The sequence below is a fragment of the Cygnus olor genome, chromosome 2 (assembly GCF_009769625.2).
Source record: "Cygnus olor isolate bCygOlo1 chromosome 2, bCygOlo1.pri.v2, whole genome shotgun sequence".
Lineage (NCBI taxonomy): Eukaryota > Metazoa > Chordata > Aves > Anseriformes > Anatidae > Cygnus > Cygnus olor.
This window is the reverse complement of record NC_049170.1, coordinates 158,271,377-158,293,237: the sequence shown is the minus strand read 5'-3', so window position 1 is coordinate 158,293,237 and position 21,861 is coordinate 158,271,377. Positions and strand designations below refer to the sequence as shown.

The window sequence follows — 21,861 nt, the reverse complement described above, 5'->3', positions numbered from 1 at the left end:
AAACTGGCAGGGATCAAAACTGCTCCAACATTTGTCCCATTCATTTTTGCATGGGACTGTTTTCCCTCCCTTTGTCATTTGATTTTATATTTTCTTCTGTCGGATCTCCTCTATTCACCATTTCTCTTCCCGCACAAGCTGTTCCATATTTTTCACTTTATCGTTGGGTTTTCAGTTTCATTTTCCAGTCAAAGCACTTTCCTTTGGTGCTGGCACCTTGCAGCTGTAATTTCCGTGGATTATTTTATGTCTGTGTAGGTTTGGATGGCTTCCCAAAGCCTTGAATGTAACACAAGCAAATGGTGCAATAGAACATTTGAATTACAAGTTCTTTTGGTCCATGTCCTAACTCCATTACAGAGCCTCCTTCATTTTATGTTTTATTTATTCTGTTTTCAGAATGATGCTTTCTTCAAGCTGAAGAAGTTTGTGAGACAAAGAACATAGGTAAAAACTGACTGCATGCATACAAAGAGTGGAAAGAAATAATTCTCAAATATGAATGCTATCCTTTATGTAGAATCAAGCCACTAAAAACCAACACTAAAAAATGGGGCCAGTGAGTTTAGATGAGCTTAGCTAGAAAATAAAAACGGTGTGTGTGGGAGTATGTATTTCTACACATGCGTGCATGCCCACACAATATTGCAGTTCTGTGGAATGGTGTTTTTAAGGGAATGCCTGTGTGATGAAAGTGCTGTTGGCACTACCATTGCAGGCTGAAAGCAAATACAGCACAACAGGGTCTGTCTCTCGCCTCACCTTATTTGGGACCTAAATACTTTTGTACCGCAGAACCGTCTTGATTCCCATGCTTCCTTGGCAGGTGTGCAATTGTACAGCTTAATTACACTATTTCTTTCAAGAGCAACACAGGTTCATCTTTTGTAGTACAGAGCTGCCCACTTTTCATCGGATGTGGGCTTAGCATCTGTAACTTTTTCATGCCCATTCCCTACTTCAGTCTCTAAAGACTATGTTTACCCTCGTTAACGCGTGGATGGATTTAGATTCGAGCCTGCCTGAACATAGAAGGATGCTCAGCCACTAGTCTTTGGTGGCTGGTGATTCTCTTGCTCTCTCCTTTCTGCTAAGTGTTTCTCTTTCCCCTTTGGTGAAGGAGATCTTGTAATACTTGATAATTCAGTTATCTTGAAATGTGGGTCTCAGAGTTGGCTCTAACGTTGATCTGAAGGCCAAGTTAGTAGGTCACACAAAGAGCACTTAGTAGCCAAAGAGGCAAGACAAAGCAGTTGACCAAAAGAGGTGAATTTCAGGTGTCCTGGCAGGTCTTGAAAAGTCCAGTTCTGTTTTTACCTGCGGAGTTTCCTTCTGACAGTCATATAAAGAGGCAAACTGGGTCAGTTCAGAGATGTGTCCATGTAAGACGGACCAATTCCTGTCCAGTTGTGTGATGAGTCGTGGTTGCTTAGTGAAGAGCATGACGGCAAACAGAGCAAGGCTTCTTCCAGTGTTTTCCATGTTCCCTGAGTCAGAGGTGATACATTTCTGATTAATACCACCTGACGGATTTTTATTCTCTTGGTCCCATTGCAGTTTTAAACCTGTGTTCCCTGGCACTGGGGTAGTTTGCTTTTTCCTGGCCACTCAGTATGTCAGAGGATGATATTTTATGGGCTTTTCCCCATCCTGTCATTCTTTTTCCAGCCTGAAGAGACTTCACCTGTTCAATTCTTCTGCTGTATTAGAGGGAAATTGGTAGAATTAGAGCACAGAACAGGGAGATGAGGAGGAGCAATTTAAAGGTAATTTTTATTTTTTTTTGTCTGTTGTGTGTGTTTGCATCCTAGAAGCTGCCATCTTCCTCCATTCCCTCTTTTTTTTTTTTTTTTTTTTTAAAGAAAAGTAAGCACCTCCTGCATATTTTGACTTCCTCTCCAGGCTCCACTGACTGTGTTGACTTAAATCCCTACCAGCAGCCATGGAGGCTCAGACACTCACTGAGATTTAGGTGCCTTAAGACGCTGGTCTCTCCTCTCCTGGCAGCCCAGAAGGTCCCTTTCAGGTCTACTAGCCCCACATAAACCTCGTAGGGCATCTCAGGTGGTACTTGACACCTATATCTCATAGAATCATGGAATATCCTGAGTTGGAAGGGAACCACAAGAATCATCAAGTCCAACACCTGGGTCCACAAAGGACCACCCAGAATCAGACCCCATGTCTCAGAGCGGTGTCCAAATGCTTCTTGAACTCCGGCAGGCTTGGTGCTGTGATCACTGCCCTGGGGAGCCTGTCCCAGTGCCTGACCACCTCTGGGTGCAGAACCTTTCCCTAACACCCAGCCTGACCCTCCCCTGTCCCAGCTCCATGCCGGTCCCTCGGGTCCTGTCGCTGTCCCCAGAGAGCAGAGCTCAGCGCCTGCCCCTCCGCTCCCCTCGTGAAGGAGCTGCAGGCCGCCATGAGGCCTCCCCTCGGCCTGCTGTGCTCTGGGCTGAACAAACCAAGAGACCTCAGCCATTCCTCATACGCCTTGCCCTCCAGACCCTTCACCATCTTTGTAACCCTCCTTTGGACACTCTCTAATAATTTTATATCCTTATATTGTGGTGCAGAAAGCTTCACACAGTGCTCAAGGTGAGGCCGCACCAACACAGAGCAGATTGGGACAATCCCTTCCCTCGCCCAGCCAGCAGTGCCGTGCTTGAGTTTTCACCACAGGGTACGGTTTCTTGTGACTGCCAGGGCACGCTGCTGGCTCAGATTCAACTTGCCATCAACCAGAACCTCCAGATTGCCTTCTGTGGGGCTGCTCTCCAGCATCTCCAGCATCCCCCAAGTCTGTTTGTAGTTTGTTTGCCGTTATTTAGGCAAATGGATCTCACCCTATGTGTTGTCTTCATCAGGGTCTTACCCATGGCAAATTGTATAAAAAACACTCTGTTTTTTTTTGGTGAAAACTCGCAGTCTGTATTTTTAAGGGCAACTTTGAGCTTACAGGCACAGTTTGATAGTCAGCTGTTTTGCTTTGGCTTGCTCAGGGCTTGGCGTTCTCGCATGAGTCACACGCTGAAGCGAAGCTGCTTTTCTCCTTGATATTTGCACTTGGTTCCCTTTGGTGCCATCATGTGCTACATGAGCTTATCAGCAGGAAGAAGTCCCAAAGTATGCGGTGAATGATACTGAAGCTGGGAAACGAGCTGAAACGAGGCTTTTATGGTTCATAACTGCCTGGTAGCTGTGTCAGAGCAGGCCTCACCGATATAGTTCTCTCAGCATGATGGTGGATACACCCCAAATGTATCTGTCATTAGGGTGAAAGAAAGTTGAGAATGTGATGGGTTTAGCTCTCATCAGGCTGTCTCATGCCATTAGCTGCCTCCACTTTTTCCTCGACAAACGCTCTCCAAGCAGAGCTGGCCTGGAGAAGACAAGCTCCTTTGACAGCGTGTATTTACACATCCAGATGCTGCAGCAGGCTTCGTGTGCGCTGTCTTGTCATCTTTGCTTGTAAGCCTTCAAACCTGTGAAGTCTCTTTTTCTCGTGTTATGCTAGTGCTGCCACTTGCCTACCATGCTCTGCAGCAAGCAGGAGATGTGGCAGGAGGCTCTTCTCTGTCCTGTAGGGCCTCCTGTCCCCTGATGACAAGGGGTTTTTGTTAAGGTTTAGGATTTAGGCAAATTTGTTGTTGTATTCTTCCACTGCATCCCTCTGGTGAATGACTGTGGTCTAAAACATCTCTATCCCATGTTCCTCTTCAGTCCACATTGCTTAATTTTCATCCTGTTGCCTTGTAAGCACCCCAACAATTCTTTACTTGACTGTGGCTTTTCACCTCCTGAGGAACATCCCATGCTTTAAAAACTTTTTATTTTTTGATGTCTTTTATCTGGGGTGGTAAAAAGTTGAAATACAGCTAGCCAAGGCAGTCATCATCCCTTCTAACTCACAAAGATTGTGATGTGGTTTAAAAATACACAAAATCCTTTTGTGAACTGTCTTTCATGGTCCTGGGCAACCTTCTCTAGGTTTCCTTGCTTGAGCAGGGGGTCGGAGCAGATGACCTCCAGACATCCTTTCCAACCTCCACTATTCTGTGATTCTGTGTGATTCTGTGAACGGTGAATTAGTGTGCTGTTAAGGATTTCTTGAAATAATCAAGGGATCAACAAGTGGGAACATTTGAACAGAGCACTGAGACCCGCTGGGTTTCTAATCTCAGATGCTCCTCCAGCTAGGCAGAGCCTCACAAACCACTTCACCTTCCTTGCAAGATAGAGCTAATATTTGTTTCTTTCCCTTTCAACCGTGTTCTCCATCAGTGAAGGGTCTTGGAGAATGTGGATGAGTTGAAAAACTGAACATGCTTTTTAATTTTATTATTTTTTAATGTGTGCACTGGCACAATGGAAAGTTTTTAGCAAATTTACTTCAATTTGATGGGAAAGTTGGCTCACAGACATTGCTGACAACAGGCTGTGGTTTCTGACAGATGGCCATAGGTCTCTGTGCAATCCTGAGGATCTTCTGCATTTTCTCATCAGTGGAGCACATGGATTTTTGCTAGTTGATTTTATTTAATCTCACAATGTGGCCATCATTTCGAAGTCTTCTGTAGTTTTATATGCAGATGCCTAGTTGGAGTAACCATAGAAGTGCAATGGGAAGAGCAAGGAATAGAAATAACAGAAGGACTCTTGCTAGCAGAGGCTGGTGGTATGTGTAAGTTTGCCATCCTCACCTCTTTGTGAACAAGATTATTTGCATAAAGAGAGGAAGTACACATTTGGATGCAGTATTCATAAGGTATTTTACATAGATGCACAAGTAAATGTGGCTCCTGTGGTTGAAATCATTAGTCCTTGTCATCTTGGGGGACCTGGGGGATGCTTCGGTGATGGTTACATAGTAGTTGACACCGTGCATATTAAAGCTGGTCACAGCCTGGGATTGTGTTGAATTATTTTCTCCTCTTTTTATCCACAAAATATTTGCAGATATCACTGTTTCTCTCCTTTGTTATGTTGGTCTGTGGCTCCAGCTTTCTGGCTTGGCAAAGGTAGCCTTTGCTTCCAGGGTGTCCTGGGGATGCCCCAACTCACACTTCTTGGCTCCTGCCAAGGCTCAGCATCTGTCGGTGGTTCACCTGGGCTGCCCATGTTTGCTGACATTTGATTTCTGAGCTTGTTTCATTTCTGCCTTCCTGAGTTCTGGCTTCTCCCTGGAAAGAAACTGGGAAACTGCTGCACAGTATCTCAGTGGTTTTCTTTCAGTTCCCACTTAAACACAAACAAGCAGAATAGCTCCGAAGAAAATCGTTCATCCCCATCGACACTGGGCTTCGGAGACTGCTGTCCATCATATGGCCAATGCGGTATATTTTAATTCTCTCCTCTCTATATCTGTCCTTTGACTTGAGTTACGCTGTGCTTAACTGACTGCTGCCATTTCCCATGGCTTTGGTAGGAATCCTGAAATGAAGACACCAAGTTGTTTACTGTTTCTCAGTGAACTGCTCCCAAAGGGAGAAGTAGATTCTTGAGTTTTCCACCATGTACTGTGTCTTTCTGCTAGACCGTGCTGCTTCTCATTTAGCCTTCTGCAGGATTTGTTTATAGTAAAACTACTGATGAACATAAATGTAGATGAGTTCTTATGCTGATGTATATTCTTATCACGTGCAGTGAATAGCAGTGTATCTCCTTTGGGAAGTGGTACATTGGAAACAAGTGAAGTTGTGTTCCAGGCAAGCAGGATCCTCAGATTTAGGAGTCTATTACTTGATTAATTCAAGCATTCCATTTTATCCTGCCTCTTCTTCCCCTAAAGCATTGCAGGTGTGTCAGTGAAGACATTCCTATGGACTCAGAACTGGTTGTCAGATGTATTTTTTCCTTAGTCTGTTGAAATCTGATATTGATTTATAAATGCCATTTTTAATTTTGTTAAGCTGACCTAGTGCATTGCACTTAGTCTTTGTCCATTCATGCATGTTTGTCTTTTATAATTAATAAGTTTGCTTTAACTTCAGCGTAGCAAACTAGACAACTAGACACCGGTTCTCTCTTTCTCTCTTCTCTGTTTTGCTCCTTCCTTTTTTTTTTTTTTTTATACAGCAAGTAAACATTAATATTCCTCTTTTGTAACCGCTGAAAAGGCAGATGAAACCTAGATTTTGAACTGACTGGAAATTTAATTTTGCTGTTCACTGAAATATGTAATACTTCTGTGTTTGTCTAGCATATGGATGTCTAGCATGCAGGGTTCACAAAAAGTAGACAACATGGCACAAAACAGCAAATAGAAGGCGGCAATACAGGGAAAAAAAAAAGATAAAATCCTTGGTAGATTAGAACAGGCACATTCAGAGCATTTGTACTGAAGAATTTCAGGGTTGGGAACTGTCTAGGTCTTGTTCTCCTGCAGGAGATATGTTGTTTAACTGTTATTTAATGTCAGTTTAAAAAATAGGAGAGATGACATCACATCTCTATCAAAGTGAGCTAACGATGACCCGGCACTAAGTCATCTCAGCAGTGCTTCCCATTTAGCCTGAAGATAAACAGAAGAAAATGTTACATGCAACTCAGTGGCAGTAGACTCCAAAACATCTTCGGTCTTCCTTCTTCTCTCTTGATCTAAATGCCTCCGTATCATGGAGGCCTGATTGTTTCTCCAGGTGAAAAGAAATTTGGGTCCTGAGGGTTTGACCTTGCTTGTGCAGTTGCTTTGTCATTTATCACACTCAGCTGCTGCTCCTGGGAACCAAAGTGTTTCAGTGTGTACTGCCTTTTGCTTTGAAGATGGAAGGCATCCATCTTTCCATGGCATTTGTGATCCTTTTGATGGAAGACTTTCTCTCGCAGCCCTAACCAGCTACTTTTGCTCTCAAGAAGTTTATTTAGCTGAAATGGCGGGTCTATGAATCTGAGATTCCCAAGTTAAACAGAATATACCTCTAGTCCTTATTCTTGGTATTTGCCTAAGGCCAACCTGTCTCTGGTGCCTCTCAGCAAGATTTGAAGACTGTCTTCAATTCTTTAGTGAGAAGACATGCAGTAGGGTCGATGTGGAAGAAGACTGCGTATTGAAGTGGCAACTGGGACTGACTTGAAAGAAGCACCACAGGCTTCCAGATTGCTTGCCTTACCTCTCTTCTTCCTGTCTGCGACGCACAGACAGTTGTGCGACATGAAATGAATACAGATGACTTGTAGGCATTCATTCCTTCCCATCTCTGTTGCTTATGATTTTCTTCTCCTTTATGTTGTGTGACGATCCATCAGATCTGAAGTCCCCTAACGTCAACAGGAGGTCTCACATTGCGCCTTCGTGAGCTTGGTGGGGTTGGAGATGACTTGTGATTGACAAGAAGGGGTCTGGTGTACCTGATGGGGGCAGTTGTTGCACATAATGGAGGTAACTGACTGATGAAAGAAGGGGTTAGGTAGAAACGGTTCATGTTGGCTCTGCGTAGTGCCATGGGGCTGGTGGAAAAATGAGATAAAACACAGTTTAATCACATGCGCTGAGGCCAGCCACAGCCCTTAGTGTCATCCAAATTAGAAGCACAGTGAACCGCCTGACTTTCTCTGTGGCTCGGTATATATCTCCGTAAAACTCCAGGGCCATCGTATCCTGCTATCTCCGACTTCACAGTCTGTCCTGATAGGATCTATTCCTGAGACAAACTGCTGTGCTTCTGGAGACATGTATGATGGCAGCTATACCGCAGGGAAGAAAAAAGAACAAAACAGATCTGTCTAAAAGTAATCAGATGGTTTCCTGAAATAAGGCTTTGACAAAGAAAAATGGGGGGGGGAGGGGAAGGGAATTTTCTCATTGTTTCTTAGCAAATCTCCAGAAGAGCAGAAGCAGCTTGTTTCTTAGATAATTGGAGCTGTTTTTACTTTGCACCTACTCCACAAAGCCTTAAGGCTGTGGGCGTTCGCTTCACTCTGTAGTACACTTCAGCCGGAGGAGGGTAGACAGGAGCGTGCTTCAGTGTATTGAATCGGGTTGTTTACAGTCATAAGTGACGTTGTGCCTGTCAAGTACTACATATGTGTCTCTAGAAGCTTCTGGAAGCCAAATCAATTTGTACAAGGTCTGATTATATATATATATATTCCTGGCTTTTTTTTTTTTTTTTGGTTTTATTTGGATGATGTTGTTGCCTTATTTTGTGCCATGTCAACCTGGGCTAGACAGCTTGCTCCTCAGGGCATGGGGGCAGAGATGACTTCAGTCTCCAAGGGCCTTCCATCAGCATTAAAACTTACTTGGGAAGCAAAGTGGAAGGAAACGTGTATCGTTGCCTGGAGAGCTGCCTCCCCTGCCCTGCTGCACGTAGGGCATCGTCCTGGACCACTCTCCTGCCAGTCATTTCATCGGCTTCGGAGTGCTGTGTCCTCGCCTTGCCTGCCCGAAGCCACCTGAGAACACAACGTTAATATTACAAGCATCAAAGAAGATCTAGAAGAGCATAAATTACCTCAAAGCCACAGCCTGAAAAAGAAGAAAGTCATCCCCTACAGCTATTCTGATTGACCTCTACCGGTCACGTTACGAGGCTCAGTAAGCACTTGGGGATTTGTGCAATTACACCAATTCAGTGTTAAAACCATTGATTTATAAAAAATGCTTCGGCAGTAGAGCTTGTTCATAAATTCAGGCGCTCTGAGAAAAAGGAGAGGGGCATTTTTCCAGGTGAACAAAACAGAAGCTGCAGAAGGTGAAAAGTGGCACATCTGTGACGTAAGTGACAGAGTCAAGTCCAGGGAACAAACCATTAGAGAAGTTTTGGAAGTACAGCATAGTTTGTAAATATTTCTTTTTGTCTCATGGCATCAAAAAAGAAAAAAAGAAAAAAAGTAACAAACCCAAACCTTTGATATTAATCAGGTTAATCCTGGTACCCTGCAAAAAGGAGGGCTCTAGATCTGTCCATCCATTTTACAGAGAGGGAAACAGAGGCAACTGTACGGAAAGCAAGCAAATACTAAGTATTCTCCTTTCTTGTTGTGATTTGTGTGTGCTGGTAAACAAGTCACCTAACGAGAAATGAAAGGGGATCAATCTGTTCAGTTCATCTGAGGGAAGGTTAAGAGGCAGCAGGGAGATCAAACAGCGAAGTTCAAGAGGTGAGAAGATGCAGCTCTTGAAAGAGTGGCCGGGGCTGATCCTTTATTAATTGAAGCCTCAAAGTCTCTTCTGGTAAGAGGTGACCTGGTCTGACCAGAGTCTGTAGGGGTTGATGTGTAGAGATGTTTTGTGTGAAATGATCTGCTCTCTTTATGAAGAAAGTCAGGCTGCTTGATACAAGGATTTTATCTGGATTAAAAACTTCAGAAAATGTATCTCTAGTTGGTAACCGAGAAATGGAGGTTTTGTCATCACGAATCACTTCTGAAGCCCCCCCCAAAGCACTTCTTCATCATCAAAGTGGTGGTCGAGCTGCAGTGCTGCTGCTCTCACCACCTCCAGCATTCATTCATGCCAGGTACTTATTATCCAAACTACATGATTTTAGTATTTCAGAGCTGAGTAATAAACAGAAACATGCTGCTTTGTGGCAACTGTGCCATTCCTCAGGTAAAGATAGGCTAAAGGACACACTTGGTGCCTCGTGAAGAACACATTTGTAGACTTGTCCACCTGATGACAGATGTGAAAACCCAAGAGCAAAACTGGAGAGCTCAGCTTTTTTTTTCTTCCAGGATGAAACTGGGAAGCTACAACTTACGAAGAACTCCTTCTTCTCCTACCCACCCCAAGCCATCTGTGTACTGAGGGGACGGTTCAGTAGCAAACATCGATCTGACCTACTGAAAAAGCAGTTCAGTATTTATTTTCTGTCCTATCTTTTCTTTATTACTATGTCCCATTTCTGTGTTACTGTATCTTCTCATTTGCTTTTTCGAGCTCATCTATCCAGCATCATCTGGTCTTGCACCTCTTGACTTTAAAGAAACATCTAAGTTGCTTACGGTACTCTGTAGTCTGTTTCTTATCTTCCATGCTGCAATCTTCACACACACTTTTTTTTTTTTTTTTTTTTTGGTCTTCTGCTGTTACTAATGCTGGCCACCTGAATGTCCTGCTAAATGGAGAGCATAGGGGAACTCCTTAAATAAGTTTGCCTGCTGGTAGTAGCTTTCCCAGTCCATGAAACAAAGACCAACCCCTTCCTTGGGGTCCTGTGTCCTTCTGATATACTAACTGAGTGATTGATTTCTACAGGATATGGACAGCAAGAAATAGTTACATGTCATTAAAATGCACATACATGCCTGTGGTGGGGTGGATGATCTTTTGGTCTGGCTTGGGTGTTGTTCTTTCATTCCCATTGTAGGTTATGGGATAAAGCTGTGATCAAATCTCTTATTTTTTCCCTTTTTTTCTGTATCTAGTATGTTAGGCAGCGCTTGTTCCAATTTGCATGAACTGCCTTCACAGCAAGTCACCTGCCTGTCACAGTAAGTTGGACAAGCCTCCCTGAGGAGCTGTAGACAAAAGAATTGGGAGGTGCCATGGGGATGGGGAGGGAAATGCTTTTATTGCCAATCAAAGGGAAGGTGTACAGATCTGCTCTCAAATTTTTCTGTGAATACTTTACTATGGGGTAGGAGTGTGGTTCCGGAGCTGTGTGAATAAGGGATATTTCAATGGCTTAGTAGGATGGGGTGGGAGGTGGTTGCTTCTATAAAGGTTGGTTAAATGAAAACAAAATATTTTGTTTCTTTCTTTTTTTCTCCCTTTTCAGGGAGAAAAAGTTTTAAAATGGAAACAAGCTTTGAAAATGAAAAATCAACATGAAACGTTTGGAGTGCTGTAAATGCCTTCCTCCTCTCCCCCTTTCACGCCACTCTGTTGGGGAAAAAATAGACACATTCACTGTTTGCCAGAGAACGCTTGCCCAGTTGTAATCAAGTCATCTTACAACACGATGTAGACTTTTGCTCCACATTTGTTGTATGTGACCTTGGGGAAGTTGTGGCACCATATGCTTCCCCTTGTGCATCTGTAAAAAGGAAGGGTAGGTCAGGATCAACCTCTGAGTAGAGGCAGTTTTCCAACCATTTGATTGTTTCCCTTCCCTGCTTATTGCACATTGAATCTGTAGCCACACTGAGAGATAAATAAAATAAAATAACACCTTATCCCTGCCCAGAACTGTTCCTGTAACTGTCTTCTGTGTGTCCTTCTTTTCCCAGGTGGAAGGTAAGGTCTTGGGTTGCATTTTGCAGCGGAGGTTGTGTTACTGTTGTAGCTGTGGGCTGACAAGAGACCTGGGAAAGGCAGGATGTGTTCCCAAGTCCATCGCAGACTTCCCAAGTGAATCTTCATCTGATCCTTCTATTGTTCAGTGGTTGTGACGAACTTCCATCAAGGCATCATAGATTATACTTCTACAATGCATATGGCTGTATCGGGTTTATGTGGCAAGGTTTTGGTGGTGGGGGCTGCAAGTGTGGCCTCTGTGAGAAGAATCCTGCAGCTGCCCCATGTCAGATCAGAGCCAGCTCCAGACGGCTCCAAAAGGGACCCGCTGCTGGCCAGAGCCGAGCCAGAAGTTCCCCTGTGTCCTGTGGAGAGGCCCCTGGTGGAGCAGGCTGTCCCCCTGCAGCCCACAGGTCCCACATGGAGCAGATCTCCACGCTGCAGCCCGTGGAGGAGCCCCCTGTGGAGCAGGTGGATGTGGCCTGGAGGAGGCCGCGGCCCATGGAGAGCCCCCGCAGGAGCAGGCCCCGGGCCGGAGCTGCAGCCCGTGGAGAGGAGCCCACGCAGGAGCAGGGGGTCTGGGGGGAGCTGCCGCCCGTGGGGGACCCGTGCTGGAGCAGTTTGCTCCTGGGGGACGGACCCCGTGGTACGGAGCTGTGTGGGAGCAGTTCCTGAAGAGCTGCTGCCTATGGGCAGCCCACGCCATGAAGGAGCAGTGGAGATGAAGTAACAGGGACTGACCACAGCCCCCATTCCCCGTTCCCCTGCGCTGCTGAGAGGAAGGAGGTGGAAGAGGAAGGAAAGGGGGGAAGGTGTTTTTAGTTTGCTTTTAGTTTCTCATTGCTCTAGCCTGTTAGTCATAGGCAATAAATGTCATTAGTCTCCGTATTCTGAGTCTGTTTAGCCTGTCACAATAATTGATGAGTGATCTCCCTGTCCTTATCTCAACCCTTGAGCCCTTTCCATCGTATTTTCTCCCCCTTTCCCTTTGAGGAAGGGGAGTGAGAGAGCGGCTGTGGTGGAGCTCAGCTGCCCAGCTGGGTAAAACCACCACAGTGGCTTTACCTTCTTGACACGATTGACTACTGTGTCGTTTAGTGTCTTTCTAACCCTTGGTTCGCAGGTGGTTTCTTTTAACTTTTGCTCTTGTTTACTTCATTTGCTGACTGAAGGCTGTTTTCCTAAACTGTAGGATTTATGTGCTAGAGGTACCTGCACCCTCAGATGCCAATTATGTGTGTATGCTGTGCACTGAGGCTGGGTGGGAAGCTGCGCTCTGGATTTGCTACTCTCTTAATATATTCAGCTGGTTGGTACATCCAGCTCCCACCCCTTCTTCTCCCAAGGCAAATGCACTTTCATCCTCTTTTAGGTTTCTTGCCCAATTAAGACAGGACGGTTAGTGACTTCCTTTAGTCCTATAGACCCTCTGTCTGGCTCTCCTCAGCAGTATTGTTATTTTATTTTATTTTATTTTTTTTAATTTTGAAACTCTGAAATTAAAAATGAGAATGAAGTGCATGAGGGGCCCTTTTTTGTTGAGTAAGCCCCTACCTTCCTCCTCCCAATTTTCCCTGTTTGGGGCATTTTTTTCCCAGCCTTGATACAAGAAAGCAGCAGCTGGGTTTGGTCCTGCATCATGCCCTTTCTGATGTGGCACATCTATCCGTTTTCTTCCTTTGCTGTTGTCACCTCCATGCCTTAGTGTTGGGCTGCATTTTTATATTGAAGTCGTGGAACCCCGATGATTTGCTCGAGGGTGTCTGTGGCTCATGGTGAGACGAGGCCTGCAGACAGTGAAGTGGAACAGGGGGAGAAGCCTTCCCCTGCCAGTGCTGTACTGATTTCAGTCTGCTCCTGCTACCTTAGACCCTGTAGCTGCTTCTGCTTTCTTTTTTTTTTTTTTTTTTTTGTTCTTTTTCTTTTTTTTAAAACCAGCAAGGAAAAATAACCCTGGCTCCAATATTTATACTAGAGGTCCAGGAGCTTACAATACAGCAGCAAGCTGTCTCTTTTGAGAGCTAATCGAGACTGTGGTATGATGGATAGACTCCTCACCAGCTCTGTAGCAATAATGTTCCAGAAGACAGCATTACCTGGTTTTGATCAAGTGCCTAGTCTATGCCTACCATCTCTAGATCTCAAAGCACTTTGTGAACAGCGAGGAATTAGTCTTGACATGGCTGAAACAGATAAATCGTTGCCCTTTATTACTGGAGAAAGTAAGGTTGAGAGAGATCTAATGACGTGGTCACCCCCAAGATCATCTGTAGTCCAGGAAACCTGGATTTTAGTTTTTAGTTTTGTTTTGTGGTTGGGCATCCTGAAGTTTGGAGATAGGCCTTTTGTTTTTCGTTTGCCTTCCCTCCTCCACCTAGAGTAGTGGGATTTGACTGACTTTTAACAGTGTTATATCTGTCTTTTTCTCTGTTCTCTTAGGTTTAAAGTACAATCCTGCATCCGTTGCTATCTAGAAAATGTCTTATGGATCCATTGACGGGAGTGGATTTGGGAGCAGGAACCCATTTGGAGGCCCTTCGAGACAAGGCTATCAACCTCTCGGTAAAGTATTGATCCCCTGCTGTAATTTATTCTACCAGACTTCCTCTTTTTTAAAAAATTGAGATTTTACTGAATGATGTTCAATGTGGCTGTTGTATACATATCAGGCTATCTCCAGAGGTTGTTTCTGTTACAGATTTTCAAAGGTGAAAACCAAACTTTTGTTGGGTTTGATTTGTATGATGGGGCGCAACATCGTACCGTGCTCAGGTCTTGAGGTTTCAGTGTGTCTTGCCAATTGCCATGGAAAAGCGACACTGATGAGGGTTTTGGAGGTGTTTTGAGGGATTGGGAGAAGGAATTTAGCACATTTTCTACATCTGTTTGTGGCTCTCCTCATTTCCCCAGCAAGAAGTTGGTTCAAACGGTTGTTCTCTGGCTAGTTGTAGCTGCACTGGTGATGGGAATAGATGGGGTAAGGTCCAAGGAGAAGAGGGTTGTGATTCCACCGGGCACAACTTAACTGCTGGGGAGGCTGCTTTAATCTGCAAAATGCACTCCAGCATGGCAACAGGGGATAAAAACCTCCTCAGGGAATGCAGAAACCATAAACAGCGACTTGCAAATGAATGCAGATTCTGGTTTTGTGGGATGTTTTTAAGTGAACACCAGACATACTTCCTTTTCTTGTTCCCTCCTTCCCACAAAGGATTCTAGGAATGCGAAAGTAGAAAGAGAAAAAGCATCCAGATGTCAGCCTTTGTATATGAAATGGTCTCCGCTGCACAGGGCAAAGCCGTGCTTCATAAAAGCATATTCCTAGTGTAACTGCCGTAACACAGGGCTCAGCTAATGATTATAACCTCCTGCTTTGGTGGGTCGAAGGCATTGGATCTACTGTGTCCTCTTCTTGTAGGAGGCATCCTTTGCCAGAAGAACGGTAGGTAGAATAATTAGTGTTCGTTAGGCACTGCAAGCATGCCATCGTCCCTGTTGATTCAGGGCCGGCTCGTGCTTGGAGGTGGAAAGGAGGTCTCATCCTGCCCACCTCTGAGCTACTGTTCGAGAAGGATGGAAGCCAGCCCATGTGGGCATGGGCAGTTAAGGCCACGTCTCCAACTGCACCACATCCTGGTCCAGATAGGGAGTTGCTGTAGGGCCAGATCTGGTTTAATGCAGCCTGACTTTCAGCAAGCCCTGAGAGCTGGAGCGTATTTTTGCGTTTAGTTTTAGTTCTGGGTCTGTCCTGCACAGCAGGGTGAGGGTGCAGTGGCTGCTGCGGAGACACAGCTGAGGGTTCAGACCTTTGCAGAAGCATCAGGAAAGGGGACGTTGTAGCACGGCAAAGTTACTGCTAGCACGGTCCGTTACTGCTTTGCACCTGGGAAAAACATCACCACCACCCCTCTCTTACGTTGCCTTTGGTTTCGGCGGTGCTGTTCATTAAGGCAGCCTGACTTGGTTTCCAAGTTGTCAAGGTTGCAAATATTCTTCGGGAAATGCTTCATTGTTTTGCAAATAGCTGTTCCCCCTGGATGGATCTATAAAAGAAGCATAAAGGTTTCTCATGGTTTTGTGTTTTCTTATGAGTTTTGGTGCAATTATCTTTTTTTTTTTTTTTTTTTCCCTTTGAAGAGGGAGAGGGTATTGAATTAAGTGTGAGTTGACTGTTCAGTTTTAAATAGTGGTTTTTAGGCAGTTCTACAAGGCAAAATTAAAGGCATAAAAGCAAGGAAGAATGGGATGCTTGGGCACAATGAAAGAACCATACAAAAAGAGAATCAAAATCTGGAATAGACAAATGATGGATCTCAGTGCACTGTGGTTTTGGATTAAAAAAAAAACAAAAACAAAAACAAAACAACAACAAAAAAAAACAAACCACAAAAAAAACACCCCAAACACAGGAATACTTACAGTGCTGTACAAAATGATCACTATTTTTAATGCAAATGCAGAGAATAATTCAAGATGTTTGCAAGTTCCTAAGTATTTGAAGAGGTACCACATCAAGCCCAGCTTGCCCGTTGTTTGAACAACCCTCAGTGGATTGCAAAAAAGTAGCTGACATAGAAACATCAGCTTTCTTAAGACCATGATCTTGAAACCATTTCAGCTGCCTGTCCAGAGCCTTTTAACTTGTCAGCTCGCATCTCAGAGGTGAGAAACTTTCCCTCCGTGCACGCACACATGGTCTTGGGTGGTGTTGCAATGGCCAAGTCTTCCAGGTCCTCCAGGGCTGATTTTCCTGGTGAGCAAAGCTTGGTCACGGAGTTGTTCAACAGCACCTGGGACCCTTGGCTATGGAAGGGATTGCAAGGCTGGAGCAGGCACTTCACTTCGCTGTATTCCATCGCAGAAAGGCATTTCTGAAAAGAAAGAAAGACTTGTTTCCTTGGCCAAGGGCAACTCGGAGAAACTTTTCTCCTTTTTGTGTGTCTGAACCAGAGATGAGCTCTCTCAGCCTAAATAACTCTCCATGCCCCTTCGCCGTGGGAGACTGAGTAGTACCTGCCAAGCGTCTTCTGTTGTAGTACCCCCAAATATTGTCATTAAGTGTCAGGAGAGGGTCAACGCAGAGCTCATCTTACGCCTCCTGCTTCCCAAAGATGGATGACTGCCTTGCTAAGAAAAACTGCTCTCTGCATTACCTCATGGTATGGCTGGAACAAAAGACCATGGCCTTCCTGCTGCCGTATGGATGTCTGCTCACAGCGGGGCAGACCTCGATGGACATGTTTGGCGTGTGCTCTGAAACCCTTCTTCTTGCTATATCCAGTAAACAAATAAGTAAAAAGTACCAGCATCCCTGCAGATAGGTGCTGTAGCATGTGGTTCAGCAGAAATGTTCAGGCATACAAGAGAAAACCCTGGGATCTTTCAACAACAGAAGTGATGGGGATGCTGCTGCTTAATAGCTTTTCTGTAATAAAATGAATAATGCAATAAATGGAAGTTACAAGCGGGTTTCGGTGGCCCCGGCTCACCTCAGGAGCCGGAGGCTCTTCATAGCAAGTGGTCAGACCGTGGGATGAGGAAAAAGTAAAAATCACCAGGGATTTTGTTTCTGAACTCTTTAATTTCGTGAAAGAGAACAAAGAGGCCTCAGGTTTTGCTTTTTAAAAATAAAATACCAGACATTACTAACAGGAGGGTGGCCTTTACCTGTCTGTCTTGGTTGTATCTGCTCCGTGGAGGAAATGGGAATGACAGTGAGGCTTCCCCTGGCCCCGGGCTGCCGCGATGGTGGATGGAGTTCCAGCTCATTGTCGGGCGCTGCAGTGGTCGCCCTTGTTCCCCATCCTAATTAGCGAAATCCGCAGGGTCCGTCTGCAGAATTTTATGGAGGAATCCCAGGGGCAGCTTCATGGGGAGTTAGAGTTAGGTGTTGGGCAACTCCAGTTCGAATTCTGCTTTTAATGGTTTTGCTGGATATCCAGGATTTAAACCTGAGAATGGAAAAAAAAAAAAAGTGTTTCAAAAGATTTTTTAAAAAATAATGTGTGATATCTGAAATAAATGGAGACCAAATGCCGTGCAGCAGTAGGAATTAAATCCTGAATTCTCAAGTGTGCAACATCTGCCATATTAGACCCATCCTTCCGAAAACAGGCTTTTTCTGGGGAGAATGAACAAAATCTGCTGTACGCAGGGAGGCACAGAGGTCAGGGAATTCAAATAGCTTGAATTAAAATGCCGCAAGCCAGGAATTTTTCAATGCTGTTTTTATTAACCTTACTGTGCACTGGCCATTACAGGACGGATTTGAACAGGTCATTTCATGTTCCAGAGGTGTAATGTTTCCAGGTGTGCTCACGGGAGCATTGGGTCAGTGCTTAGTTTTGCCGTGACTTCATCTAGACTATTTTTTCTTTGGTTGGTTGCTCGTGAGGATCTCATGCGGGACACTGGCCAGGGTTGTACTCAAGATATATCGCACATGCGGCTCCCTGCTTCCCTGCTAGGCTGGCTGTCTTGTCAAAGAACAAAATTAGATTGGTCTGTGCACCTTGTTCTTGGCAGCGTTCGCTGGGTATTTATCACCTAATTATCATTGTGATACTTAGCAATTCATTGTTATATAATTTCTGCTAATATTTTTCCAGGAATTGGGTCTATAATTTTCTTAGCTCTCCCGTCAAGTGGTTGGGCCATCCTGCCGTCCTCTCTGTGCCCGTCCAATCCTATTTTGCTCTTTCCCAGGCAGTTTTGGAAAGTGGTTCAGAAGAAAATACACCTTGAGGGTCACTGTTGCCTCCAGGATGGTGGAGTCGCAGAGTGCTGCATGGGCAGGAGGTGCTCACATCGGTTGTGGGCACTTTGGTGGGGTGGGGACGGGGCAGGAGCTCTGATGGAGACCCGGGACCGATGGCCAAAGCTGGGGTGGATGTTCTGTAGACCGAACTCAACACCAGGTGTACGAACCAGCATTGTGGCCTGACCACCACGTGTTCCTTCGCTCCCTCCTGGCGTGGGTTGAGGTCTGATGGCAGAGCGTGGGAAGGATCCCACCGCCAAGCTTCGCATCTCCATCCTGCAGTGCGCCGAAGCACTTGGATTCCTAAACACACAACGAGTCCCCGAGGTCAATTAACAGACAGCAGGTGGTTAATGCTTCTGCTTTATTGGGACCTGAGCGCGGTTTTGTTTTAGCATGAACTTCCCAAGTGACTTTCGATACCTACAGTGCTTTGTTAAAGGAACACTGAAATATCTCATTGCTGCAGTGTACAGAGCTATCCAAAGGGTGTGGAAGATGCTCTAAATCTGACCATGGCATGTTCCTCACTGGAGCAATGAAGGATCCAACCATGAGCTTAAGCTTCCCTGGTATAAATCGTTATATGAAGAAAGAGTTAACGGTGGTGGAACAAAGCAAGAATAAAGCCTTGGCACATTTTAATTTTATTTTTTTAGAGCTCAGAACTTTAGATTGATGCAACATTAAAGGTTTTTTGTTTGTTGGTTTGTTTGTTTCCACCAAAGTTAAAGCCTTTAAATCTGAACGATTGCATTGCGACTTGGTCACATTCAGTGATATAACCAAAGTATGTATTTGGGATGGAGTCCCATCAACAGCAGAATGGAAAGACAGAGTTAGAAGTGTGCCCATCTGCAGCACCTTTTTTTTGCCAGCTGTAGGTAATTCACAAATACTACTCACAAGTTACTCACTGGTCTGTAAAGAAGGTGGTACGTCTTCTATTTTATACAACACTGAAAATGAAACGGCTTGTCAAATGCTGTGTAAAAAGTTTGTGCGAGTCTTAATGATTGATTTTCACTTCCGAGTCTTGGTTCCTGTCATATTTTCTTGAATTTACAGGGACACAGACGTCTAGAGGGCTCGAGTGTCATATTAATCAAATCATTAATTGGCCTGAAATGAAGTGCTGGTCCAAGTCTAGATGCAAACAATACTAAAAATCATAAGATGATCTGTCCCACTAGACAACTTCAAAATCCTTCTTATAATATCTACAGAGGAAGTGTTTCATATCGTTTCTCTGCTATTGTGCAGTATTCCCAACATTAAATGTTTGTTTCCTTAGTCCAATCTGAGGAAATGTAGGGGATATTCTCTGTTTTACATCCACTTCTTAGAGATCTTAGCAATGATTTAATGAATTAATAAGCCAAAACATATGAAAACATATTAAAGAATAATGAACAACATGTTTTATAGCAAAACAAATTGCCAGGAGAATTAACTTTGATACACGAATCAACTTTGAAACTGTTTGTTTTGAAAACCTCTGCCCTATCCCTTCTGGCAATTTTAACATTATAATAAATGTTTCACTCTAATCTTGGTATTTCAGGGAAGTTAGGTGGTTATGCATTTATTTAAATAACTAGCAAAACCAGAAAACACCATTGAAATAAATAAGTAAATAATGAAATATTTGACCACCTCATAGCAGTTTAAACAAAACAAAATAGAAATAAACTGCTGGGTAAAGATAAACTATTTTTTTTTCTCTAGCTGTTTTATTTGCTAGTCTTCCCCATGCAAAGCCATTTTATTGTAACCATGTGAAAATCATCCCGGTGCTCCCAATCTTTAGTGGAAAACCAGAAAACAAACACGCAATCTTGTCCTCGGGCAGCGTTCAGCTGGAAATGCATTTAAACATCTCATCCTCTCAGAATAGCTTGCTCCATTTTCCACTTGATTACAGGCAAATTAGAAGTAGTTGAAGAAGACGTTCTCCCCTCGGTCTGCTCATCGTATGGGTACCTTGGTGGAGAATGCAGAGCAGGATGAAGGTGCTGGTGGTTCCTTTAGTGGGTACCTGGCCACGAGCCTGTCGTCTTGGGACATCTTTCCAGGTGGATGCGTTTCCCCGTTGGAGCAGAGACTTGTCCTAGGCTTTAGTTTCAACTCCTGAAATTAATACAGCTCAGTGCCTTTGCTTCTGGTTGCTCTGGCAGAGCCAGGAACCAAAGTTTTTTTTCCTCGTCTCACAAAAGAGCAAAGAAAATTTTGTTAAAACTTGCATTTCTTTACAATTAAACACTCCCCTTTAACTATCACTTTGCAGCAAGTTTGTAGCTGTTCTTGTTTAAGCTGTTTAGACCTGGAGGAGATACTGATGCTCCTGAGATTCCTCTCATCCTGTCAGTGCAATCCTATTCATGTTTGCCAGCTCTCTCAGTCTCTCAAAATCATGTCTCTACTTAAGAAAGCAGAGTGGTCTTTGCTTTAGAGCCCTTGTCCAACAAGCCATCAGTGAGTGCTTGCCTATATTACTAAATTCTTGCCAGCACTCTGAGCCTTCCTCATAGTTTCTGGGATACCTCTGCTTTTGCACCCTGTGCTTTGCCTCTGTTTTTGTACCTTGGCAATATCAGATGCTTGGATCAGAAACCATTTTTTCTTGCACTCTGCCTACAAATAAGTCTTCCTGAAGCAGGACACCCAGCTGGAATGGAGTTGTGTGCCGCAGCAGGATTCCTCCAGTGACCTTGCGTATTAGTCTGTTAGCACTTGATGGGAATTACACTGGAAAAGGTGGCATCGAGGAGCAGGCTGGCACTGCTGGCACAGGTTTATCCACTCCTCGTCGCATTCCCTGTCCTGTTCTCTGGAAGGTGCTGGCAGTTTTTGCTGCCCTTACAGCTCGCTAGAAGGTCTTTTCATTTCTGATTCGTATGTTCACATCAGGAAACCAAGTGAGGTTGGAATGAAATTCAGCTTGATCTGTCTTAGGTCGGATCAGCACAAGGACGTGAATGTGCAGCGAGTGACCAAGCGTAGGTTCTGTCTCCTCTGCTATTGCTGTAGCAGCCCCAGTAAATTTGGGAATGGAAATTACTGAACATTGAAAGGCAAACTAAAATAGTACCTGGCATGGTTTTGCTTGGTCCCAGACGTTTCCCGGGTGTGAATCAGACATTTGCACAGCACAGGTTGTTAGCACAGATGAGGTGATGCTACCTCAGCATTTCTCTTTGAGCCCTGCTGGGGCAGGCGTCAGGTCCACGCATGCACCTCCACTGTGCCTTGCTGGTTGTGAAATGCTAAACTCTGATTGCGGGCTGCAAAGCAAACTTTATATTCTGCTAATTATCTTCTGTTAAAGCAGTGTTGCTTCGGGGACGTGTTTTTATTATTGCAGAATTTCTGTCTGGGGTGCTATTATCCAGCAAAAAGTCATACTGAGTAAGTGAGCCTGATGGGTGAGTGGATGGATGGACGGATGGATGGATGGATGGACGGATGGATGGACGGACGGATGGATGGACGGACAGACGGGTGGATGGACAGACGAACAAGGCACCCGAACGTGACCATTGCATCCGTGGCTACCCCACAGTACCCTGTTGGAAAGGTTTCTCATCAGCTCTTCTCTTAAAAATAAGCTTATGTCATTATTTACCTCTCTATAATACAGAACTAAGGTGTGCATTTTATAGTGGAGAACCACAAATTTGTTTTAGACTTAGTTGATACCTAACAGTCAATCTATTATAAAATTTCACATGCTGGAAATAATTCCCATTTGACAAATGTATTCCTATTTCTTTCCTGTCCAAAATACTGAGCCCAGGAGCTGCAGACCACTGGCTTTCAGTACTGAATGAGGAATACTCTTTTTTTTTTGACGTGAGGGGAAAACCTTTTTAAATTTTGATGTTCTGGACTTGAAGTCATGAACTTCCCAGTCTTG

General features: G+C 44.4%; 1 protein-coding gene across 8 annotated transcripts in view; it reads left to right on the top strand.

Annotated features, from left to right (window-relative positions):
* TSNARE1 (t-SNARE domain containing 1) overlaps positions 1-21,861 on the top strand; it is a 461,283-nt gene that overhangs the window by 88,311 nt on the left and 351,111 nt on the right. For 6 of the 8 annotated variants that reach the window (XM_040547413.1, XM_040547407.1, XM_040547408.1 and 3 more), the window contains one exon: positions 13,625-13,747. In XM_040547413.1, the coding sequence (XP_040403347.1) occupies positions 13,663-13,747 (85 nt within the window). In that variant the 5' untranslated portion in view covers positions 13,625-13,662. Of the gene's footprint in view, positions 1-1,670; positions 1,767-9,688; positions 9,801-13,624; positions 13,748-21,861 lie in introns of those variants that run through there. The other 2 variants (XM_040547411.1, XM_040547410.1) reach the window with 2 other exon arrangements.